Source organism: Coregonus clupeaformis, chromosome 20, assembly GCF_020615455.1.
Source record: "Coregonus clupeaformis isolate EN_2021a chromosome 20, ASM2061545v1, whole genome shotgun sequence".
NCBI classification, from domain to species: domain Eukaryota; kingdom Metazoa; phylum Chordata; class Actinopteri; order Salmoniformes; family Salmonidae; genus Coregonus; species Coregonus clupeaformis.
In genome coordinates, this window is record NC_059211.1 from 49296506 (window position 1) to 49315976 (window position 19471).

Here is a 19471-nt window from a genome sequence, read left to right on the forward strand (position 1 = left end):
TGCAAAACAACACTTTCAAATTGACCATCAATATCAACTAAGAATATAAAAATGATATATAAATGATATATGAATCACATTATCCTCTTCCCCCCCTTGATTCATAAAATCATACTAAAATCACCCCAATATTGAATTTTTTTTTTGAAAAATGATCAAAACATCAAAAATGATATTTATCCATTCAGTTCCACTTGTCCATCTTCATCCAGATCAGGAACAGTCAACACCGGCATCTGAGTGTTGTCTCCAGGCATCACTCTCCAACCTATCTCAATATCATAGCTTTCTCAAAGGTCAGTAACAAATTACAAACATCACACACAGTGCTATCAAAGCTGCAACTAAAATGTAACCCATCACTGCCCCTACTGGCCTACCTGATCTTGCAACCAAGTCTTCGCTGACTTCTGCTCCCTCATATCTCCCAAATGCATCCCTTATATTCTTCAATGCATATATAACTATCTGAACTATCTGGACTCAAAGTATAACTATTATCATCAATAGGATCTTCCCAAATGTTACACCATACCATGGAAAAAGTCCCCCCTTCTCCCTTAGATTCATCCTTCAATGATAGACTTGAAGACTATGACATGTAGCCATGTCTCTTTTCATCCAATTTCAAATATAGCTTCAGATTTCTGTGTCCGGTGCTACCCCTCTTATAATGGTAGAAACCTCATATGGAAGCTTCAACGTTGACATGTAACAAAATCCTATCCATCCATAGGGTAAGAATATATACGCTTTATCACCACAAACCCTCCAAATATCTCTAAAATTCCCCATAGTCACATTGTCAGGCAAAAGCTAATCTTTTAACCATCAAAGTCCTGCTGTTCTTACTACCTGGTACATAAAAAATAACATATTTCTCATTACTACCCTTAAGGTCATGCCTACCCAAAGTTATCATATAACATCACAATCTGATATTCCCATAAACATACCCCTTACCTCATATGTTTTATTAGAACAAAAACAACTTTTAGCCCTCAATGGTTACACCTCAAATGCTCCAGGGTTTGCTGTTACCTGAGTTTTCTTCCCATCTAACAAATTCACACAAGTTAATTCACTTAACCTAATAACACCTAACCCTAGGCTTAAACAAATGTTTTGACAATGACATTATTTTATCTGTTACTGACTGTTGCTGATACCACAGTCATGACAACGCATAAGATTGACACATACTTGATAGAGGTCGAGCGACCGTCTCTAACATGTTTGTTGCTGGAATTCTCAACAGACATGGACCCTCAAGATTCCTCACTGATCTTACAGAATGAGCTGCGGGAACCTGCCCATCTATCTCTAATTTTCACAACAGAAGAATCAAACCCATCCATTTAGTTTCTCTCTTCCCTAACGAGCGGTACTGCAGATACCTCTCCTTGTCTGTCATTAAAATCAAAGACCTCATCCTGTACCTCCATGATGAATCTATATTCTCTCTACTACTATCTGTTCTCCTATTTTAATCCTATTTGTCTTGCTACCCCCTTTAATTTCAGAAAAGTTGTTGTCGGTGTCATACTTCCTACATTTGCTATTGCCATCGTATCATTAATCCCTTCCAAAGTTACCATTAAAGTAGTTGATGTAGTTGATGTATTAACCTTAATTATTTCTAGTGGCAAAGCTACCGATATCCTATGTGTATTATTCACTGTTGGAGTGACTACTGTAACATATTCTTCCTGAACTCCCTCAATGACTGTGGAGGCTACAACAGACCTCAACTCTTCCATTATAAGCGTTACTTTATGAATTACATAGCCTTTTAACCCATAATTCTTAACCGGAACAAATTCTAATGCTTGCACTAGATAAGTATACTTCTTCTCCATAATTATCTCTCCATGTGGGAGGAACGTCCCCATCCTAACCCCAATAAGTATTTTTTCCCCTAAAATTGGTGCTGGAGCTATTGGTTCCCTTATAATCAAATGCGATATATTTATGGCTTTAATAACTATCAATGTTGAAAGAGTTAAATTGCTTCTCACTGTTGTTTTAATAGACTGAAGTGTTAATGTCATTATTGTTAATTCATCCATTTTCCCCAAAGAAAAGTTGTCTTTGCTTGTACTTCCATCTATCACCACTAGTGTCACTTTTTCCCAACTCTCAGTCCTATCTCTAATCCCTGACTTTCAAACTTTTGATTATAAAAAATACACCTATAATTACCTTGATCTCCCTGCTGGGAACTGTAACTATAGATACTCAATCACCCTCAATCTTCTCTTATCATTCAGCAACACATACTTTCTCAATGCATCTGCTCCTAACAGATCTAAACTCCTACCATATCTTCCCACTAAACTTTAAAATGTCCTTCACTACTGTTCTCTCTCTCTTACTACTAACTTTGAAACTTAGCTTACTGTCTTAGAGTTCCTTCAACCTAGTTCTCCTAACTTATTTTAATCTAATCTTTTCCTCCTAACCTTTTAAAAATCTTTTCCACTGATTTATTCACAAAATCCCTTTACCACCAATTTTTAGAATATGTGATTGGGAAAGTCCCCACCTGTTTCTGACTTTTTTACACACAGACTTGGCAAATGACTAAACACCTTTTAGCCTAGCCTGAAATCTCTTGGTGTAAGAATGTAACCCAGAATAACAGTCACCCCTTTTAACTTTATTTTTCAGACAGATTGTCTAATAGGCAGTCTAATATATTATCATCCTTCCTATGATATTATCTTTTTAAGCAAATGATTCCCAAAAACCCTACTTTTTTAAAATCTTCTACCAGACAGTCGTCTAGTGTACATCTTATTGTACAATTCAATTTACACCATGCATCTCTTCCCAACACTGCAACAGATTTATGTCCTAATATTAGTATGTCTATTTTAATTTCTCTTTGATTTTTATAGCAGAGCTCCATTGGTTCCCTAAGAGTAATTAACTGTTTTACTACCTCCAATCCCTATCCTAATTAGTTAATTTTACATAGTGATATGTTTAACCTCTTTAGGCTGAACACAGATAAGTTTTTCCACTATTCACCATCACTTCTAATGGTCGGTTGTTTTTACTTCAATTGTTGGATATTTTGTCTTCTTCTCTAATCGGTGCTATCAGCTGGCACCCCCCTTTGTATCTTCTAGGCACTAACAGGTGATCTTCACTTGCTCCTTTATCTTCCTCTGTTGTTTTCTCCTGGCGCATTTCCATCACAGGTAAAGTGACCAACCTGTCCATAATTATAACAGTCTTCTGAAAGTTGCTGGAAGTGTAGCTGAAATCTTCCTCCTCCTTCTAAGCCTTCTCGTCCTCTTCCTCTCCAATTCTGTGTCTGTCCAGAAACTGGCTGTGGATATGGAACACCTGGTACCCCCCTTGACTGGTACAATTGCATTTGATATTGTTCAGTTGAAGCTGTAACAGTGATTGTTGATTTGGTTCACTCTGATTCTTCATAACCAAAGCTTCTCTTCTCCACCAGTTGTATGATTGAGTTTTCTCAGAGTTTCTTCGTCCTGTTCTTTCTTGCTGTTGACATATCAGGATTCTTCAAAAGCTTATATTCTAAGTTCTGTCCTCAAAATATCATCTTCCATCATCTTCTTACTTCTCTTCTGTGCCAGTCCTTGTAGGACAAACTCCTTTTGAATACACAGCACCTTCAGTCTCCTCTTTCTCGCTGTCTTCATCTGAACTCTAATCTCTTGTATCCTTCTTCCTTCAACTTTCATCAGAGATCAAATCTCTAGTATCCTTCTTCTTTCCTCTCTTGCCAACTTCCTTCTGATCACAGAGTCATATCCACCCATGACCTCTTCTCGATCACTCTCATCTTCATCATCCTCGTCCTCTTTAACCTCACTCTTCTCTTCCAGACATCTCATTTTCTTCCTTCTGGAGTTTTGGATTCACCTTTATCGTCGTTTCTGCTTGTCCTCTATCTATTATTCATCTTCATCTCTGATGCAACAATCACCCTCCTGGATGATCCCTGGAAGCTGAGGATAAACATCCCTAAGCTCTACTTCCCTTAGCCTTATCTCTATAGCTTTGTTTATGTTATCGCTGGAATCTTTTATCAGTTTTTGTTTGAGAATGAAGGGCAACTTTTGTTTCACTTGCCGGATAACCTCGCAATACTTTAGTTAAAGGGTCACTATTTTGTACTATATCAATCGGTGTAATCACCTTCATATAGCCTTGCTGTCCTTTCTCCCCATTGTAACTACTCTTTTATATTCCTTTATTATGAATTATCTTATTTTAGCCTATATAGTCTATGGCTTTTTTTTAATTTTTTTTTTTTATAAATCAATTAAAAATCATGAATAATTAAAACCAATTTTTATTCCTATATCCTATGTCACCAATTTATCAATTAGTGTTGGCTATCTTACCACAACCCATCAAATGCAAGTAAATGTAAGTTAGTCAACTTCAAAGCAATCCCAAAAACAAAGCCTGTAACCCCTTGCTCTATAAGCCCTTGCTCTATAAGCACCTAATTATCTTAAATTTACAGAATAATGTCAGTCCTTGATTCCCAACACAATTCCAATCAAACCCCAGTGATGCACAGAGCCTCCCAAATGCAATTTTTAATGAATCATTTGCCAAGTCTATGTAAAATTGTCATAACATCAAATATTTTGTAAGGGATGATTTTGTGAACTAGCCTGATATCTGATCCTCTGCCTCTGCCGCGTCACGTGATGTCACGTCATCACTTCCTGTATCTCCTCTCTCCCCTCGCTTATCGTTCCTCTCATATGACAGAAGAACAGAGACACAGAATAACATTTTAGTAGTTAATGCAATCACTGAGTATTTCCAACCATTCAATATTCATTCGTTCTACATTATTCACTTTAAGACTTAATTTAATTCATTACGTATTTTATTTTAATCCGTCATTTAACTCAGGACTAAATAGATCGCTCAAAAACATTTTATTTAATTTTAATCGTCTTCTAATTCAATTTATTATAATCCGTCAACATATCTCTCTCATTTATCAATTCAATAGGTCACAAAACAAGTTTCATCTTTAACCAACCGCCGCTTTAAACTATAAGATTCGCGTTAAAATCTCTCTTCTTTGTTCCCACGTCTGTGTCTCTTCCTGCAGCACGCAGCCCCCCAGAAATATGACACGTTACCCACAATCCCGTTTTTGTAGTTTTACTATACCCTCGTGTTGTAGTTTAGTGCCGTAAACCAAAACGTGTCCTAATCTCGTGCCATAAACTCCCCCTTTCTGTAGTGTAGTGTCGCAAAATTAAACGCATGCGCATACATTCTAAAATACTTTTTCACCGTGGAAGGGAGATTCTTAGACCTCTCCCCAACCCAAATAGACGGTTAACAGTCCAGCTGTACCTCCCGTTTCCCCCTCATAGTCAAACAACATTTAACAGCGCTCACAAAACATATAACCTGACTTACACACACAGAGACAAGTTTAAGAGACTTTAATCCATCGCAATGGGGTCTCTAAGGATATCCGTTAGCATGTAGCACGCAACACAATTAGCATTAGCATTATCATTAGCCGCTATGTACCATGTAGCATGACCCACACTCCAGCATTTAGAATTAGCCTTAGCCGCTATGTACCATGTGGCCTGAAACACAATCAAGCACTTAGAATTAGCCTTAGCCTTTAGCTAACTGCGGCCTACCACGCCCTAAGTACCCTGCATTGTGCCCAAATCATTATCCATATATCTCCGTCTAACTTTATGCTGCCGTGAATGATGAATATCATATCGAGAGGTTACCCCCAACCAATATCCCGTCGGCTAGAAGAGGAGTATAACATAAATACAATCGTTCAATTCATGGTTCCCAGAACCAACCTGACAAAGTCTAATACGTCGCCCAGGATTTGTAGCCCACTCCTGCGAGTCGCCTCGTTTCGAGGTCTTTCCAGATTCACAATGCCCTAAATATGTATTCCTGACTTCATTCTGCCAATATCTGCCGTTAATATCTCTACCATCGATTGCTCTAAAATTCCAAGCCTACTCTCCCCCTTTTTGCCCTGTCTACCAGTGCAACAATTGATAATGATTAGCCAGACCCCCAGTAATCAGCAATAACTCCACACGAGGCACGGTCGTATGGTACACCTCTCCAGTGTACACAAGCAGTATCAAAACTAACAATCTCACAAAGCTTGTGAGGAAAAAACTCACCCTTGTCTGGTCATGACTTCAGACCGAGTTAGCTTGAGTTAGCTTGGCGGCTACAAATGAAGCAGAGGAGAGATGCAGACCAGCCCCACGTTGGGCGCCATTTGTCGTATCGAGTGAGTGGTGGCAATTATTGCTGATAAACAAAGGAGTCCGCTCATACTGAATCCTTGATCATAAGTTTATTCAGATCACAAACTTCAGCATAAGTGACAGGTGACATGACACCCGGAGAACGGCGCCTCAGATTGGAATGGCCGTTCTGCCCTTTCTGTAGTCTAGCCCCTATTTATAAACAATGCAAAAAGATGGGTGGCTCCCTCTTCTGGCCAATCACCAGTCTCCCCTGGGACGTCACCCTCCAAACGGCTACATTTGACCTAACATAAACAACATTCCATTTCTTCAAGAAAAACATTTAACAAAGGCATAATCCCAATACACGACAAGAGCTATATTTCCATTGCCCCCACATTTCATACTCATAATACCATTCATTATTCTTTATTATGTTCTGTTAAATGGGGTTTGATATGCTTCGTGTAGATTAGGCTACTATTAAAGGGTTTATTACAAGGTGTACAAGCTACTATTACAAGGTGTGCCAAAAAATGTATTCTCTGAAGTCAATATGGAGGTGAAAAAGGATAATGAGTGGCCACCAGGGGAGCCCCTTCCTACTCCCCCCAACTCTGTCTGCTGTCCTAGTCGTCCTAGTCGTCATCCTAGTCTTCATCATGATTGGGTTTTTGTGGGCCTGTTGATTGAGGAGTCACATAGCTTGCACAATCGTTATTATACATACTGTATTGGCTATTTTCTCTGTATTGTATGGAGCTATTTCAGTGCCAACAGAAATTGTATTTAAATTCCATAATTTATAATTTGTATTAGGATATTGAATTTAAATGGAAAATTTTGCATTTATAATGCACAAATTGAATAATTGAATTCATAAATTGAACTTGTATTTCATGATCTGAAACGGAATGGAATTAATATTGCATTCAGTTTTATAATTCTATTTCAATTTAATTGAATATTCAAATTCAATATTTATACCTGTATATTCAGTTTTAATATGGTATATATTGCATTCATTGTCTGTTTATCAAGTTTTCAAACTATCATTTCAAGTTGATCAAAGACTGATATATTCAACTTCTGAGATGCATTCAGATTCAGTTTCCAAATTAAGTTCTCTAAATTCAGAGTGAAAACCAGAGATAACATCCTAGGCTAACACAGTCTTGTGACAGCAGGAGACCTGGTTCAAACCCAGTCAGTCACAAGAGCAAGATTAAATAGAGAGTGGAAAGGCTATCCTTAGAGTTGCCAGTTCGTCTTGCCTTGTCAGGTCTTACCAGTGTGCTTTCCCGATTTCCTGTTCTCAAGTGTTTATTTCCTAGTTTCCCGGTTCTGACCATTCTGCCTGCCCTGACCCCAAGCCTGCCTGCCGTCCTGTACCTGCTTGACTCTGACCTGATTACGAACCTCTGCCTGCCCTGACCCCGAGCCTGCCTGCCGTCCTGTACCTGCCTGACTCTGACCTGATTACGAACCTCTGCCTGTCCTCAACCTGCCCTTTGCCTGCCCAGTGTTCTAATAAATTATTATTGAGAACTGTACTATCCGCCTCCTGTGTCTGCATCTGGGTCATATCCTCAGTTGTGATAGTACGAACTGGCCATGACTGACCCAGCAGACTCAGACCAGCTCCACAATGCTGTCTCCCAGCAAGGAGCCACCATTGGAAGACAACAGGAGTTACTCCAATGCCTTATGGAGGGACTCCATACCCTGGCAGAACACCATGACCATGCGTTCGATACATTGCTGGAGCAATTCCGTGGATTCCCTACAAGGCAGTAAGCCACACCAGTAATTCCCCAGACTCTCAGCAACCCCGCCACCAGTGGAGCTTCTTCCCAGCCTACCCCAGTGTCCCGAGAACCCCGCTTACCTCCTCTGGAGCGCTACGCTGGAGATTCTGGAATCTGCCGGGCCTTTCTCTTCCAGTGCTCCCTCATCTTCGGCTGAGAGTGTCTGGAACCCGGAAGCATTGTTCGACATGTTCCTTCATGGATTATCAGAGGTGATCAAGGATGAGCTCACAGACCGAGAGCTGCTCATGGACCTCGACTTCCTCATAGCCTTGACCATCTGGATCGATGGGCGGCTACGAGAACTTAGGTGGGAGAGGGAATCTGTTCTCTGTCGCCCTCGATTCCAACCTCGCCTCAGAGGAATCCCGGAAACCCAAAAAGTCATTTCCGAGAGAATCCGATGTTACCTGAGTGCTCACGGGAATCGCCGAGGGCGGGCGACTCACCTCCTCCCGAACCCAAGCTACTGGGAAGGGCTCGATTGTCTCCGGATGAACGTTTATGCAGACTGAACACAAGGAGCTGCCACAGTGAGTGTATGCAGTTCCTGCTCATAGAATCTCCCCATGTACCCGTAGTTTTGGGATATTCATGGCTCCAGAAGCACAATCCCCTGATCGACTGGGCTACTGGTTCTATCGTGGGTTGGAGCCCGTTCTGCCATGCTCATTGTCTTAAGTCGGCCCAGTCTGCCCCGGAACGTCTTCCTGCAGGCTTAAGAGAAGCCTCGGATCTCTCTGCCATTCCCACGGAGTACCTGGACCTCCGGGAGGTCTTCAACAAGGCCCGCGATACGTCTCTGCCTCCACATCAACCCTACGAATACGCCATTGACCTTCTCCCAGGCACTACACCCCATCGGGGGCGGCTTTACTCCCTGTCGGTTCCGGAGACCAAGGCTATGGAGGAGTACATTGAGAACTCTCTCGCTGCAGGGAGTTTTTGTCCATCGGCCTCTCACGCCTCTGCGCCCGTGTATCGACAACAGGGGCCTTAATGACATCACGGTTAAAAACCGTTACCCTCTACCATTCATCTCATCGGCTTTCGAACCTCTTCAGGGAATGACCATCTTCTCCAAGTTGGACCTTCGGAACGCCTACCATCTAGTTCGGATACAGGAAGGAGATGAGTGGAAAACAGCCTTTAATACGGCTAGCGGGCACTATGAGAACTTAGTTATGCCATTCGGACTGACCAACGCTCCCACTGTGTTCCAGGCCCTGGTCAACGAGACAGTGCTCCGGGACATGCTGAACCAGTTCGTGTTTGTCTACCTCGACGACATCCTTGTCTTTTCCCGTTCAGCTCAGGAACATGTCCTCCACATCCGACAAGTCCTTCAGCGTCTCCTGGAGAACCAGCTTTTCGTTAAAGCGGAGAAGTGTGAATTCCATCGCTCCACCATCTCCTTCCTAGGATACGTCATCGCTGCAGGACATATACAGATAGATCCAGACAAGGTGAGAGCGGTGGTGGATTGGCCTCAACCCACATCCAGAGTGCAGCTGCAACGTTTCCTGGGATTTGCTCATTTCTACCTCCGCTTCATCCAGGGTTACAGCATCCTGGCTTTCCCCCCCGTAAGACGGCTGCTATCCACTGCAGCGCCTGAATGCAATATCTACCATATTGAAATTTAATATATAAATATTGAATTTTAATATTGAATTAAATTAAATTTTTTAACTGAATCCAATATTTATTCGATTTAGTTTCAAATCATGTGTGCATTACAAGTTAAAAAATATTTTGAGCAGCAGCGTAAAGTACTTAAGTAAAAATACATTAAAATACTACTTAAGTAGTTTTTTGGGGTATCTGTACTTTACTATTTATATTTTTGACAAATGTTACTTTTACTTCACTACATTCCTAAAGAAAAGAATGTACTTTTTACACCATACATTTTCCCTGACACCAAAAGTACAGTGGGGAAAAAAAGTATTTAGTCAGCCACCAATTGTGCAAGTTCTCCCACTTAAAAAAATGAGAGAGGCCTGTAATTTTCAACACAGGTACACATCAACTAAGACAGACAAATTGAGGATAAAAAATCCAGAAAATCACATTGTAGGATTTTTAAGGAATTTATTTGCAAATTATGGTGGAAAATAAGTATTTGGTCCTCACAGACCTGTAACTTCTTCTTTAAGAGGCTCCTCTGTCACCTGTATTAATGGCACCTGTTTGAACTTGTTATCAGTATAAAAGACACCTGTCCACAACCTCAAACAGTCACACTCCAAACTCCACTATGGCCAAGACCAAAGAGCTGTCAAAGGACACCAGAAACAAAATTGTAGACCTGCACCAGGCTGGGAAGACTGCATCTGCAATAGGTAAGCAGCTTGGTTTGAAGAAATCAACTGTGGGAGCAATTATTAGGAAATGGAAGACATACAAGACCACTGATAATCTCCCTCGATCTGGGGCTCCACGCAAGATCTCACCCCGTGTGGTCAAAATGATCACAAGAACGGTGAGCAAAAATCCCAGAACCACACGGGGGGACCTAGTGAATAACCTGCAGAGAGCTGGGACCAAAGTAACAAAGCCTACCATCAGTAACACACTACGCCGCCAGGGACTCAAATCCTGCAGTGCCAGACGTGTCCCCCTGCTTAAGCCAGTACATGTCCAGGCCCGTCTGAAGTTTGCTAGAGTGCATTTGGATGATCCAGAAGAGGATTGGGAGAATGTCATATGGTCAGATGAAACCAAAATATAACTTTTTGGTAAAAAACTCAACTCAGTCGTGTTTGGAGGACAAAGAATGCTGAGTTGCATCCAAAGAACATCATACCTACTGTGAAGCATGGGGGTGGAAACATCATGCTTTGGGGCTGTTTTTCTCTAAAGGGACCAGGACGACTGATCCGTGTAAAGGAAAGAATGAATGGGGCCATGTATCGTGAGATTTTGAGTGAAAACCTCCTTCCATCAGCAAGGGCATTGAAGATGAAACGTGGCTGGGTCTTTCAGCATGATAATGATCCCAAACACACCGCCCAGGCAACGAAGGAGTGGCTTCGTAAGAAGCATTTCAAGGTCCTGGAGTGGCCTAGCCAGTCTTCAGACCAAATACTTATTTTCCACCATAATTTGCAAATAAATTCATTAAAAATCCTACAATGTGATTTTCCCCCCGTGTGGTTCTGGGATTTCTGCTCACCGTTCTTGTGATCATTTTGACCCCACGGGGTGAGATCTTGCGTGGAGCCCCAGATCGAGGGAGATTATCAGTGGTCTTGTATGTCTTCCATTTCCTAATAATTGCTCCTACAGTTGATTTCTTCAAACCAAGCTGCTTACCTATTGCAGATTCAGTCTTCCCAGCCTGGTGCAGGTCTACAATTTTGTTTCTGGTGTCCTTTGACAGCTCTTTGGTCTTGGCCATAGTGGAGTTTGGAGTGTGACTGTTTGAGGTTGTGGACAGGTGTCTTTTATACTGATAACAAGTTCAAACAGGTGCCATTAATACAGGTAACGAGTGGAGGACAGAGGAGCCTCTTAAAGAAGAAGTTACAGGTCTGTGAGAGCCAGAAATCTTGCTTGTTTGTAGGTGACCAAATACTTATTTTCCACCATAATTTGCAAATAAATTCATTAAAAACCTACAATGTGATTTTCTGGATTTTTTTCCTCAATTTGTCTGTCATAGTTGACGTGTACCTATGATGAAAATTACAGGCCTCTCTCATCTTTTTAAGTGGGAGAACTTGCACAATTGGTGGCTGACTAAATACTTTTTCCCCCCACTGTATACAGTGGGGAGAACAAGTATTTGATACACTGCAGGTTTTCCTACTTACAAAGCATGAAGAGGTCTGTAATTTTTATCATAGGTACACTTTAACTGTTAGAGACGGAATCTAAAACAAAAATCCAGAAAATCACATTGTATGATTTTTAAGTAATTAATTAAAATCCAGAAAACCATTAGTAACACACTATGCCGTCATGGATTAAAATCCTGCAGCGCACGCAAGGTCCCCCTGCTCAAGCCAGCACATGTCCAGGCCCGTCTGAAGTTTGCCAATGACCATCTGGATGATCCAGAGGAGGAATGGGAGAAGGTCATGTGGTCCGATGAGACAAAAATAGAGCTTTTTGGTCTAAACTCCACTCACTGTGTTTGGAGGAAGAAGAAGGATGAGTACAACCCCAAGAACACCATCCCAACCGTGAAGCATGGAGGTGGAAACATCATTCTTTGGGGATGTTTTTCTGCAAAGGGGACAGGACGACTGCACCGTATTGAGGGGAGGATGGATGGGGCCATGTATCGCGAGATCTTGGCCAACAACCTCCTTCCTTCAGTAAGAGCATTGAAGATGGGTCATGGCTGGGTCTTCCAGCATGACAACAACCCGAAACACACAGCCAGGGCAACTAAGGAGTGGCTCCGTAAGAAGCATCTCAAGGTCCTGGAGTGGCCTAGCCAGTCTCCAGACCTGAACCCAATAGAAAATCTTTGGAGGGAGCTGAAATTCCGTATTGCCCAGCGACAGCCCCGAAACCTGAAGGATCTGGAGAAGGTCTGTATGGAGGAGTGGGCCAAAATCCCTGCTGCAGTGTGTGCAAACCTGGTCTAGACCTACAGGAAACATATGAACTCTGTAATTGCAAACAAAGGTTTCTGTTCCAAATATTAAGTTCTGCTTTTCTGATGTATCAAATACTTATGTCATGCAATAAAATGCAAATTAATTACTTAAAAATCATACAATGTGATTTTCTGGATTTCTGATTCTGTCTCTCACAGTTGAAGTGTACCTATGATAAAAATTACAGACCTCTTCATGCTTTGTAAGTAGGAAAACCTGCAAAATCGGCAGTGTATCAAATACTTGTTCTCCCCACTGTATATATATATATATGTGCACTGTCATCACAGTTTTTTTTATCTGCAACAAGTCCGTTTGATGGGAATACACCTCTGGTGGGAAAATGCACACATTGGTCTCATGCAGATTTAGTTCATAGGCACCAATTGGATGGACACCTAGCTACTGTTGACAAATTTACATTTAGTCTGTATGGTGACAAACATGAAAAAATCAGGTGACTTATTTTTGTTCTTATGCTCTTATCGACCTTCCCAGGACCAATGCACATTTTGAATTCTCTACCGCAAAGTTCTCAATCGAGGTCTTTCTCCCTTTCTGAAAACCAGGGAGATTCTGGTGGCCCCCTAACGTGTCATGAAGCCTCTGGCCAGTGGTTTGTTGCCGGGGTGACCAGCTGGGGACATGGCTGCGGATAGACTGGTTTCCCAGGAGCCTACATGTGGGTCACTGCCATCAGGGAATGGATATCCAACTATCTGCCTTTCTGAGGCTATGGAAAAGAGGAGGAATTGAGACATCATACAATACTTGACACAATGGGTTTTCTACTTTGCAGCCACCACTGGTATTTCTTGTGCGCTACTGGTCAAGGATGATGTATGTCCTCTACCATCATGAAACTACCAGGAGATTCAGATGAAATCTTGGACTAATGTGTACAACGATAGTCTGTGGACATTTTACTAAAACATGCATTTGGGATGTTGTGTATTTATTTTATCGTATTTGTTGAGAAAACATCTATACGGTGTAAGCATTTTGATTTCTGTGGGTTCAAAATGCATTATTGTAATTATTCATTTGCAGCCAACCAGCTTTTTAATGTAAATTATGTGGGCTAACTAACTAAAAGTTGGACAAAGCAACATTTTTATAGCAGATGCTCAGGAACTGAGCCTTGCATGAAAGCATCTTTATGTAGTGTAGCTAAATCTACATTTCTGGAAGGAGTTCAGGCCCTACAAGAAATATGACCCAACGACACAGTTTCCACCAGCATGGAAGAATGTATTTTAAATATGCAAGGAATAGAAAACAGGGCACAAATGCTTGATCTGAATTTATTTATTTACGTCTCACAAGTGAAAAAGGCCATTCCAGTCAGTCACAAACACACCTCTGAGCAGGAGCACCCACCTTTAAGCACTCACAGGCCATTTCTTTTTACTTCCCTACACAAGTCAAAGGGATGAATGAAGGAGTGTTGTTCCCAGAAATCTAGCAAACCAAGCCAGCCAGGTTCAATACAAAGTCTGCACCACAGCAGACCCTGTTAAACAGATCCACTAGGGCAGATATTGACAACTGGAACGCAAGTCTGACAATACTGTTTTGTTCTCGACACGTATTCTGATATAGGATTGTTTAGCTGGTCCGAGTGCCTGGTTCACAATTATGAAAACAAAAAAAATTGTTCCTCAATTCTTCCACAGGGAAGAAACTAGGTTTAGGAAGGTGGTAAAAGAAGCCTTGCCTAATCCCCTCAGGGAACTGGTGTTTCACCCACACTCACAGCCAGTAACCAACTGAAGAATAGGTAACTGGCACTGAACTTTTAGGGGACGGTTACAGAGTAGACTTGAAAATGACACATTATAATTGCACAGAATATTTTCTTGTTAACATTCATTCATGTGTCTTTTAATAATAATGAAAAACAATAGAAGATATCCATTTGTTAAAATATCCTTTTAGTGAAAGGAAAATGTCCACCATCATTATTGTTGCCGTTCACAGGATCTCCAAACATGTCCGTTAGGAGTTCTCACAGAAGTTTGTGTGTCATTGTGCTACACATGCTCTTGCAGCCTCAGCCACTAACACCTTCCCTGCCATACGTTTTGGCTTTGCAAAGGTATGGCTGGCAGAGTAGGATGATGTTCATATACGAGCTCTTTCCCTCTGTAGTCTGGAGTTGTAGGCACGGGACACGGTATTCCATGCATCCATATATCGATCCATGCACATAGCGATGCATTTCTGCAATAAACAGAAAAATATATCAGTGAGCATTACCCTGTTCCACAGCATAATATTAGCATTTTCAAATTTGCACCTTATCTGAGGTCTCAAATTAAAAATCACTGACTCAAGGTAGGGGTCACAATTCCTCATATACAGTTGAAGTCGGAAGTTCACATACACCTTGGCCAAATACATTTAAAATCAGTTTTTCACAATTCCTGACACTTAATCCTAGTAAAAATTCCTGTCTTAGGTCAGTTAGGAACACCACTTTATTTTAAGAATGTGAAATGTCAGAATAATAGTATAGAGAATGATTTATTTCAGCTTTTATTTATTTCAATCACATTCCCAGTGGGTCAGAAGTTTATATACACTCAATTAGTATTTCGTAGCATTGCCTTTAAATTGTTTAACTACGGTCAAACATTTTGGGTAGCCTTCCACAAGCTTCCCACAATAAGTTGGGTGAATTTTGGCCCATTCCTCCTGACAGAGCTGGTGTAACGGAGTCAGGTTTGTGGCCTCCTTGCTCACACACACTTTTTTCAGTTCTGCCCACAAATTTTCTATAGGATTGAGGTCAGGGCTTTGTGATAGCCATTCCAATACCTTGACTTTGTTGTCCTTAAGCCATTTTGGCACAACTTTGGAAGTAAGCTTGGGGTCATTGTCCTTTTGGAAGACCCATTTGCGACCAAGCTTTAACTTCCTGACTGATGTCTTGAGATGTTGCTTCAATATATCCACATAATTGTTCTTCCTCATGATGCCATCTATTTTGTGAAGTGCATGATGCTGCCACCCCCGGCCTTCACGGTTGTGATGGTGTTCTTCGGCTTGCAAGTTACCCCCTTTTTCCTCTAAACTTAACGATGGTCATTATGGGCAAACAGTTCTATTTTTGTTTCATCAGACCAGAGGAGATTTCTCCAAAAAGTAAGATCTTTGTCCCCATGTGCAGTTGCAAACCGTAGTTTGTCTTTTTTATGGCGGTTTTGGAGCAGTGGCTTCTTCCTTGCTGAGCGGCCTTTCAGGTTATGTCGATATAGGACTCGCTCTACTGTGGATATAGATACTTTTGTACCTGTTTCCTCCAGCATCTTCACAAGGTCCTTTGCTGTTGTTCTGAGATTGATTTGCACTTTTCACACCAAAGTACATTCATCTCTAGGAGACAGAACGCGTCTCCTTCCTGAGCGGTATGACGGCTGCGTGGTCCCATGGTGTTTATACTTGCGTACTATTGTTTGTACAGATGAACGTGGTACCTTCAGGCGTTTGGAAATTGCTGGCTGATTTCTTTTGATTTTCCCATGATGTCAAGCAAAGAGGCACTGAGTTTGAAGGTAGGCCTTGAAATACATCCACAGGTACACCTCCAATAGACTCAAATGATGTCAATCAGAAGCTTCTAAAGCCATTACATAATTTTCTGGAATTTCTCAAGCTGTTTAAAGGCACAGTCAACTTAATGTATGTAAACTTCTGACCCACTGGAATTGTGATACAGTGAATTATAAGTGAAATAATCTGTCTGTAAACAATTGTTTGAAAAATTACTTGTGTCATGCACAAAGTAGATGTCCTAACCGACTTGCCAAAACTATAGTTTGTTAACAAGAAATTTGTGGAGTGGTTGAAAAATGAGTTTTAATGACTCCAACCTAAGTGCATGTAAACTTCTGACTTCAACTGTACATATACCATCCCATCAATAATCTGGATAACACATCGAGGATAACACAGTGCCACTGACGAGGCCCACTACCAAGGACTGAGGCCTCCTTCTCCATGGCCGACGACGTGATTAAGACATTTAAGCATGTTAACCCCCGCAAGGCTGCCGGCCCAGACGGCATCCCTAGCCGCGTCCTCAGAGCATGCGCAGACCAGCTGGCTGGTGTGTTTATGGACATATTCAAATCTCTCCGTTTCCCAGTCTGCTGTTCCCACATGCTTCAAGATGGCCACCATTGTTCCGGTACCCAAGAAACCAAAGGTAACTGAACTAAATGACTATCGCCCAGTAGCACTCACCTCTGTCATCATGAAGTGCTTTGAGAGACTAGTCAAGGATCATATCACCTCTACCTTCCCTGTCACCCTAGACCCACTTCAATTTGCTTACCGCCCCAATAGAGCCACAGACGATGCAATCGCCATCACACTGCCCTATCCCATCTGGACAAGAGGAATACCTATGTAAGAATGCTGTTCATTGACTATAGCTCAGCATTCAACACCATAGTACCCTCCAAGCTCATCATTAAGCTTGAGGCCCTGGGTCTGAACCCTGCCCTGTGCAACTGGGTCCTGGACTTCCTGACGGGCCGCCCCCAGGTGGTGAAGGTAGGAAACAACATCTCCACTTCGCTGATCCTCAACACTGGGGCCCCACAAGGGTGCGTGCTCAGCCCACTCCTGTACTCCCTGTTCACCCATGACTGCGTGGCCAAGCACACCTCCAACTCAATCATCAAGTTTGCAGATGACACAACAGTAGTAGGCTTGATTACCAACAATGACGAGACCACCTACAGGGAGGAGGTGAGGGCTCTGGGAGTGTGGTGCCAGGAAAATAACCTCTCACTCAACATCAACAAAACAAAGGAGATGATCGTGGACTTCAGGAAACAGCAGAGGGTGCACCCCCCTATCCACATTGATGGGACCGCAGTGGAGAAGGTGGAAAGCTTCAAGTTCCTTGGGGTACACATCACCGACAAACTGAAATGGTCCACCCACGCAGACAGTGTGGTGAAGAAGGCGCAACAGAGCCTCTTCAACCTCAGGAGGCTGAATAAATTTGGCTTAGCACCTAAAACCCTCACAAACTTTTACAGATGCACAATTGAGAGCATCATGTCAGGCTGTATAACCGCCTGGTACGGCAACTGCACCGCCCGCAACGGCAGGGCTCTCCAGAGGGTGGTGCGGTCTGCCGAACGCATTACCGGAGGCAAACTACCCACCCTCCAAGACACATACAGCACCCGATGTCACAGGAAGGCCAAAAAGATCATCAAGGACATCAACCACCTGAGCCACTGCCTGTTCACCCCGCTATCATCCAGAAGGCGAGGTCAGTACAGGTGCATCAAAGCTGGGACAGAGAGAATGAAAAACAGCTTCTATCTCAAGGCCATCAGACTGTTAAATAGCCATCACTAGCACATTAGAGGCTGCTGCTGCCTATTGAAATCACTGGCCACTTTAAGAAATGGAACACTATTCACTTTAATAATGTTTACATATCTTGCACTACTCATCTCATATGTATATACTGCATTCTATTCTATAATATTCTACTGTATCTTAGTCCATGCCGCTCTGTCATTGCTTGTCCCTATATGTATATATTCTTAAATCCCATTTCTTACTAGTTTTGTGTGTATTGGGTATATGTTGTGAAATTGTTAGATATTACTGCACTGTCGGAGCTAGAAGCAAAAGCATTTCGCTACACCCGATATAACATCTGCTAAACACGTGTATGTGACAAATAAAAGGTGATTTGCAAATAAAATACACTGGCATACCTGTTCAGAGTTGTCCAACGTGCCTCCTGGTTTGCCTATGCATTTCTTGAAACATTTGTCTGTCATTCTCTACAACAAAAGAAAAAAGAAAAAGGTTTAACCCACCTTCATTCAGCGAGCTAGATAAAGTAATGATCACCTCAAGGTTCAGGCTCCATGACCTCTGACAGGCAGTTTAGCTAATAACTGCATTGATAATAATAGGCCTGGCCTACCAACCAATCTTGGAGTTTTAAGTTAACTATGATAGAAAAATACAGTAGAAGATAGCAAGTTGAAGGCCAGCAATTACACGCATTAGCTGGATATGCCCAGTTTGGATATGCATATGGCCTATTGAGCTAACTAGCTAGGTAGCTAACTAACTAGTTGTTGCTTTTGCATTAGCTAGCTAGCTATTTCAACTTGCTAGACTCGCCAATTAGCTAACCAGTCAGCTGTATACCTGGATACAAACAATGTCAATATCTCTACTACCTAGCTAGCTTGCTTGCTTGCTTGCTAGCTCAAAACAATTTAACGTTACCTGCAAGAGTTCTTGCGCATTAGCCACCGCAATCTGGACCTTTACTTGCTCCATGATTGTCCCGGTGTCCATTTTACCGGATCCAGCACCTGATGAAAAATCGGAACCAAATCCGTCCATATCTAATTGTGATAATTTTATCCTTAAGAAATTAAACTGTAACTAGTAATTACACGTGTAGCTCATGTAACCAGTTCGAAAAATTGCCCTTGAAACAATATTGTTCGACGACGTGACTTCCTGTAATTGTCTTATTCTTCTTCTTCAGTGGGGTTTATCGGCAGTTGGCATCCAACGTTATGGTGCATTACCGTCACCTACTGTATTGGAGTGTGGGCCAGAGACGGGGAGAAACTAAATCCTACCTGCCAGCCCCGTTGCTCTTAAAAAATATAACAATATATTTTAGACTATTTCTAATGACGTTCTCCTCAATATACTCCTTAAACTAATTTCCTGTATCCCCTTCTCCCTCATACTAGATCTCATCCTCTCTCTTTCCCGCTGATACTGC

General features: G+C 41.9%; 1 protein-coding gene across 1 annotated transcript; it reads right to left on the reverse strand.

Moving 5' to 3' along the window:
* Positions 1–13973: 13973 nt before the first annotated feature.
* Positions 13974–19213, reverse strand: LOC121532724 (mitochondrial import inner membrane translocase subunit Tim13). Its single transcript, XM_041838509.2, has 3 exons — positions 18958–19213; positions 18432–18500; positions 13974–14904 (listed from the first exon to the last, which is right to left on the reverse strand). The coding sequence occupies exons 1-3, from the start codon at positions 19075–19077 to the stop codon at positions 14806–14808; spliced, it is 288 nt and encodes a 95-aa protein (XP_041694443.1). The 5' UTR covers positions 19078–19213; the 3' UTR covers positions 13974–14805.
* Between the last annotated feature and the right edge of the window lie 258 nt (positions 19214–19471).

Excerpts from the sequence above, each read along its gene's own strand:
- LOC121532724 (XM_041838509.2), bottom strand. The coding sequence starts at position 19,077 with ATGGACGGATTTGGTTCCGATTTTTCATCAGGTGCTGGATCCGGTAAA. Across the intron at positions 18,501-18,957 it reads ATGCGCAAGAACTCTTGCAG|AGAATGACAGACAAATGTTT; the intron begins GTAACGTTAAAT and ends CTTTTGTTGTAG. Across the intron at positions 14,905-18,431 it reads CGTTGGACAACTCTGAACAG|AAATGCATCGCTATGTGCAT; the intron begins GTATGCCAGTGT and ends TGTTTATTGCAG.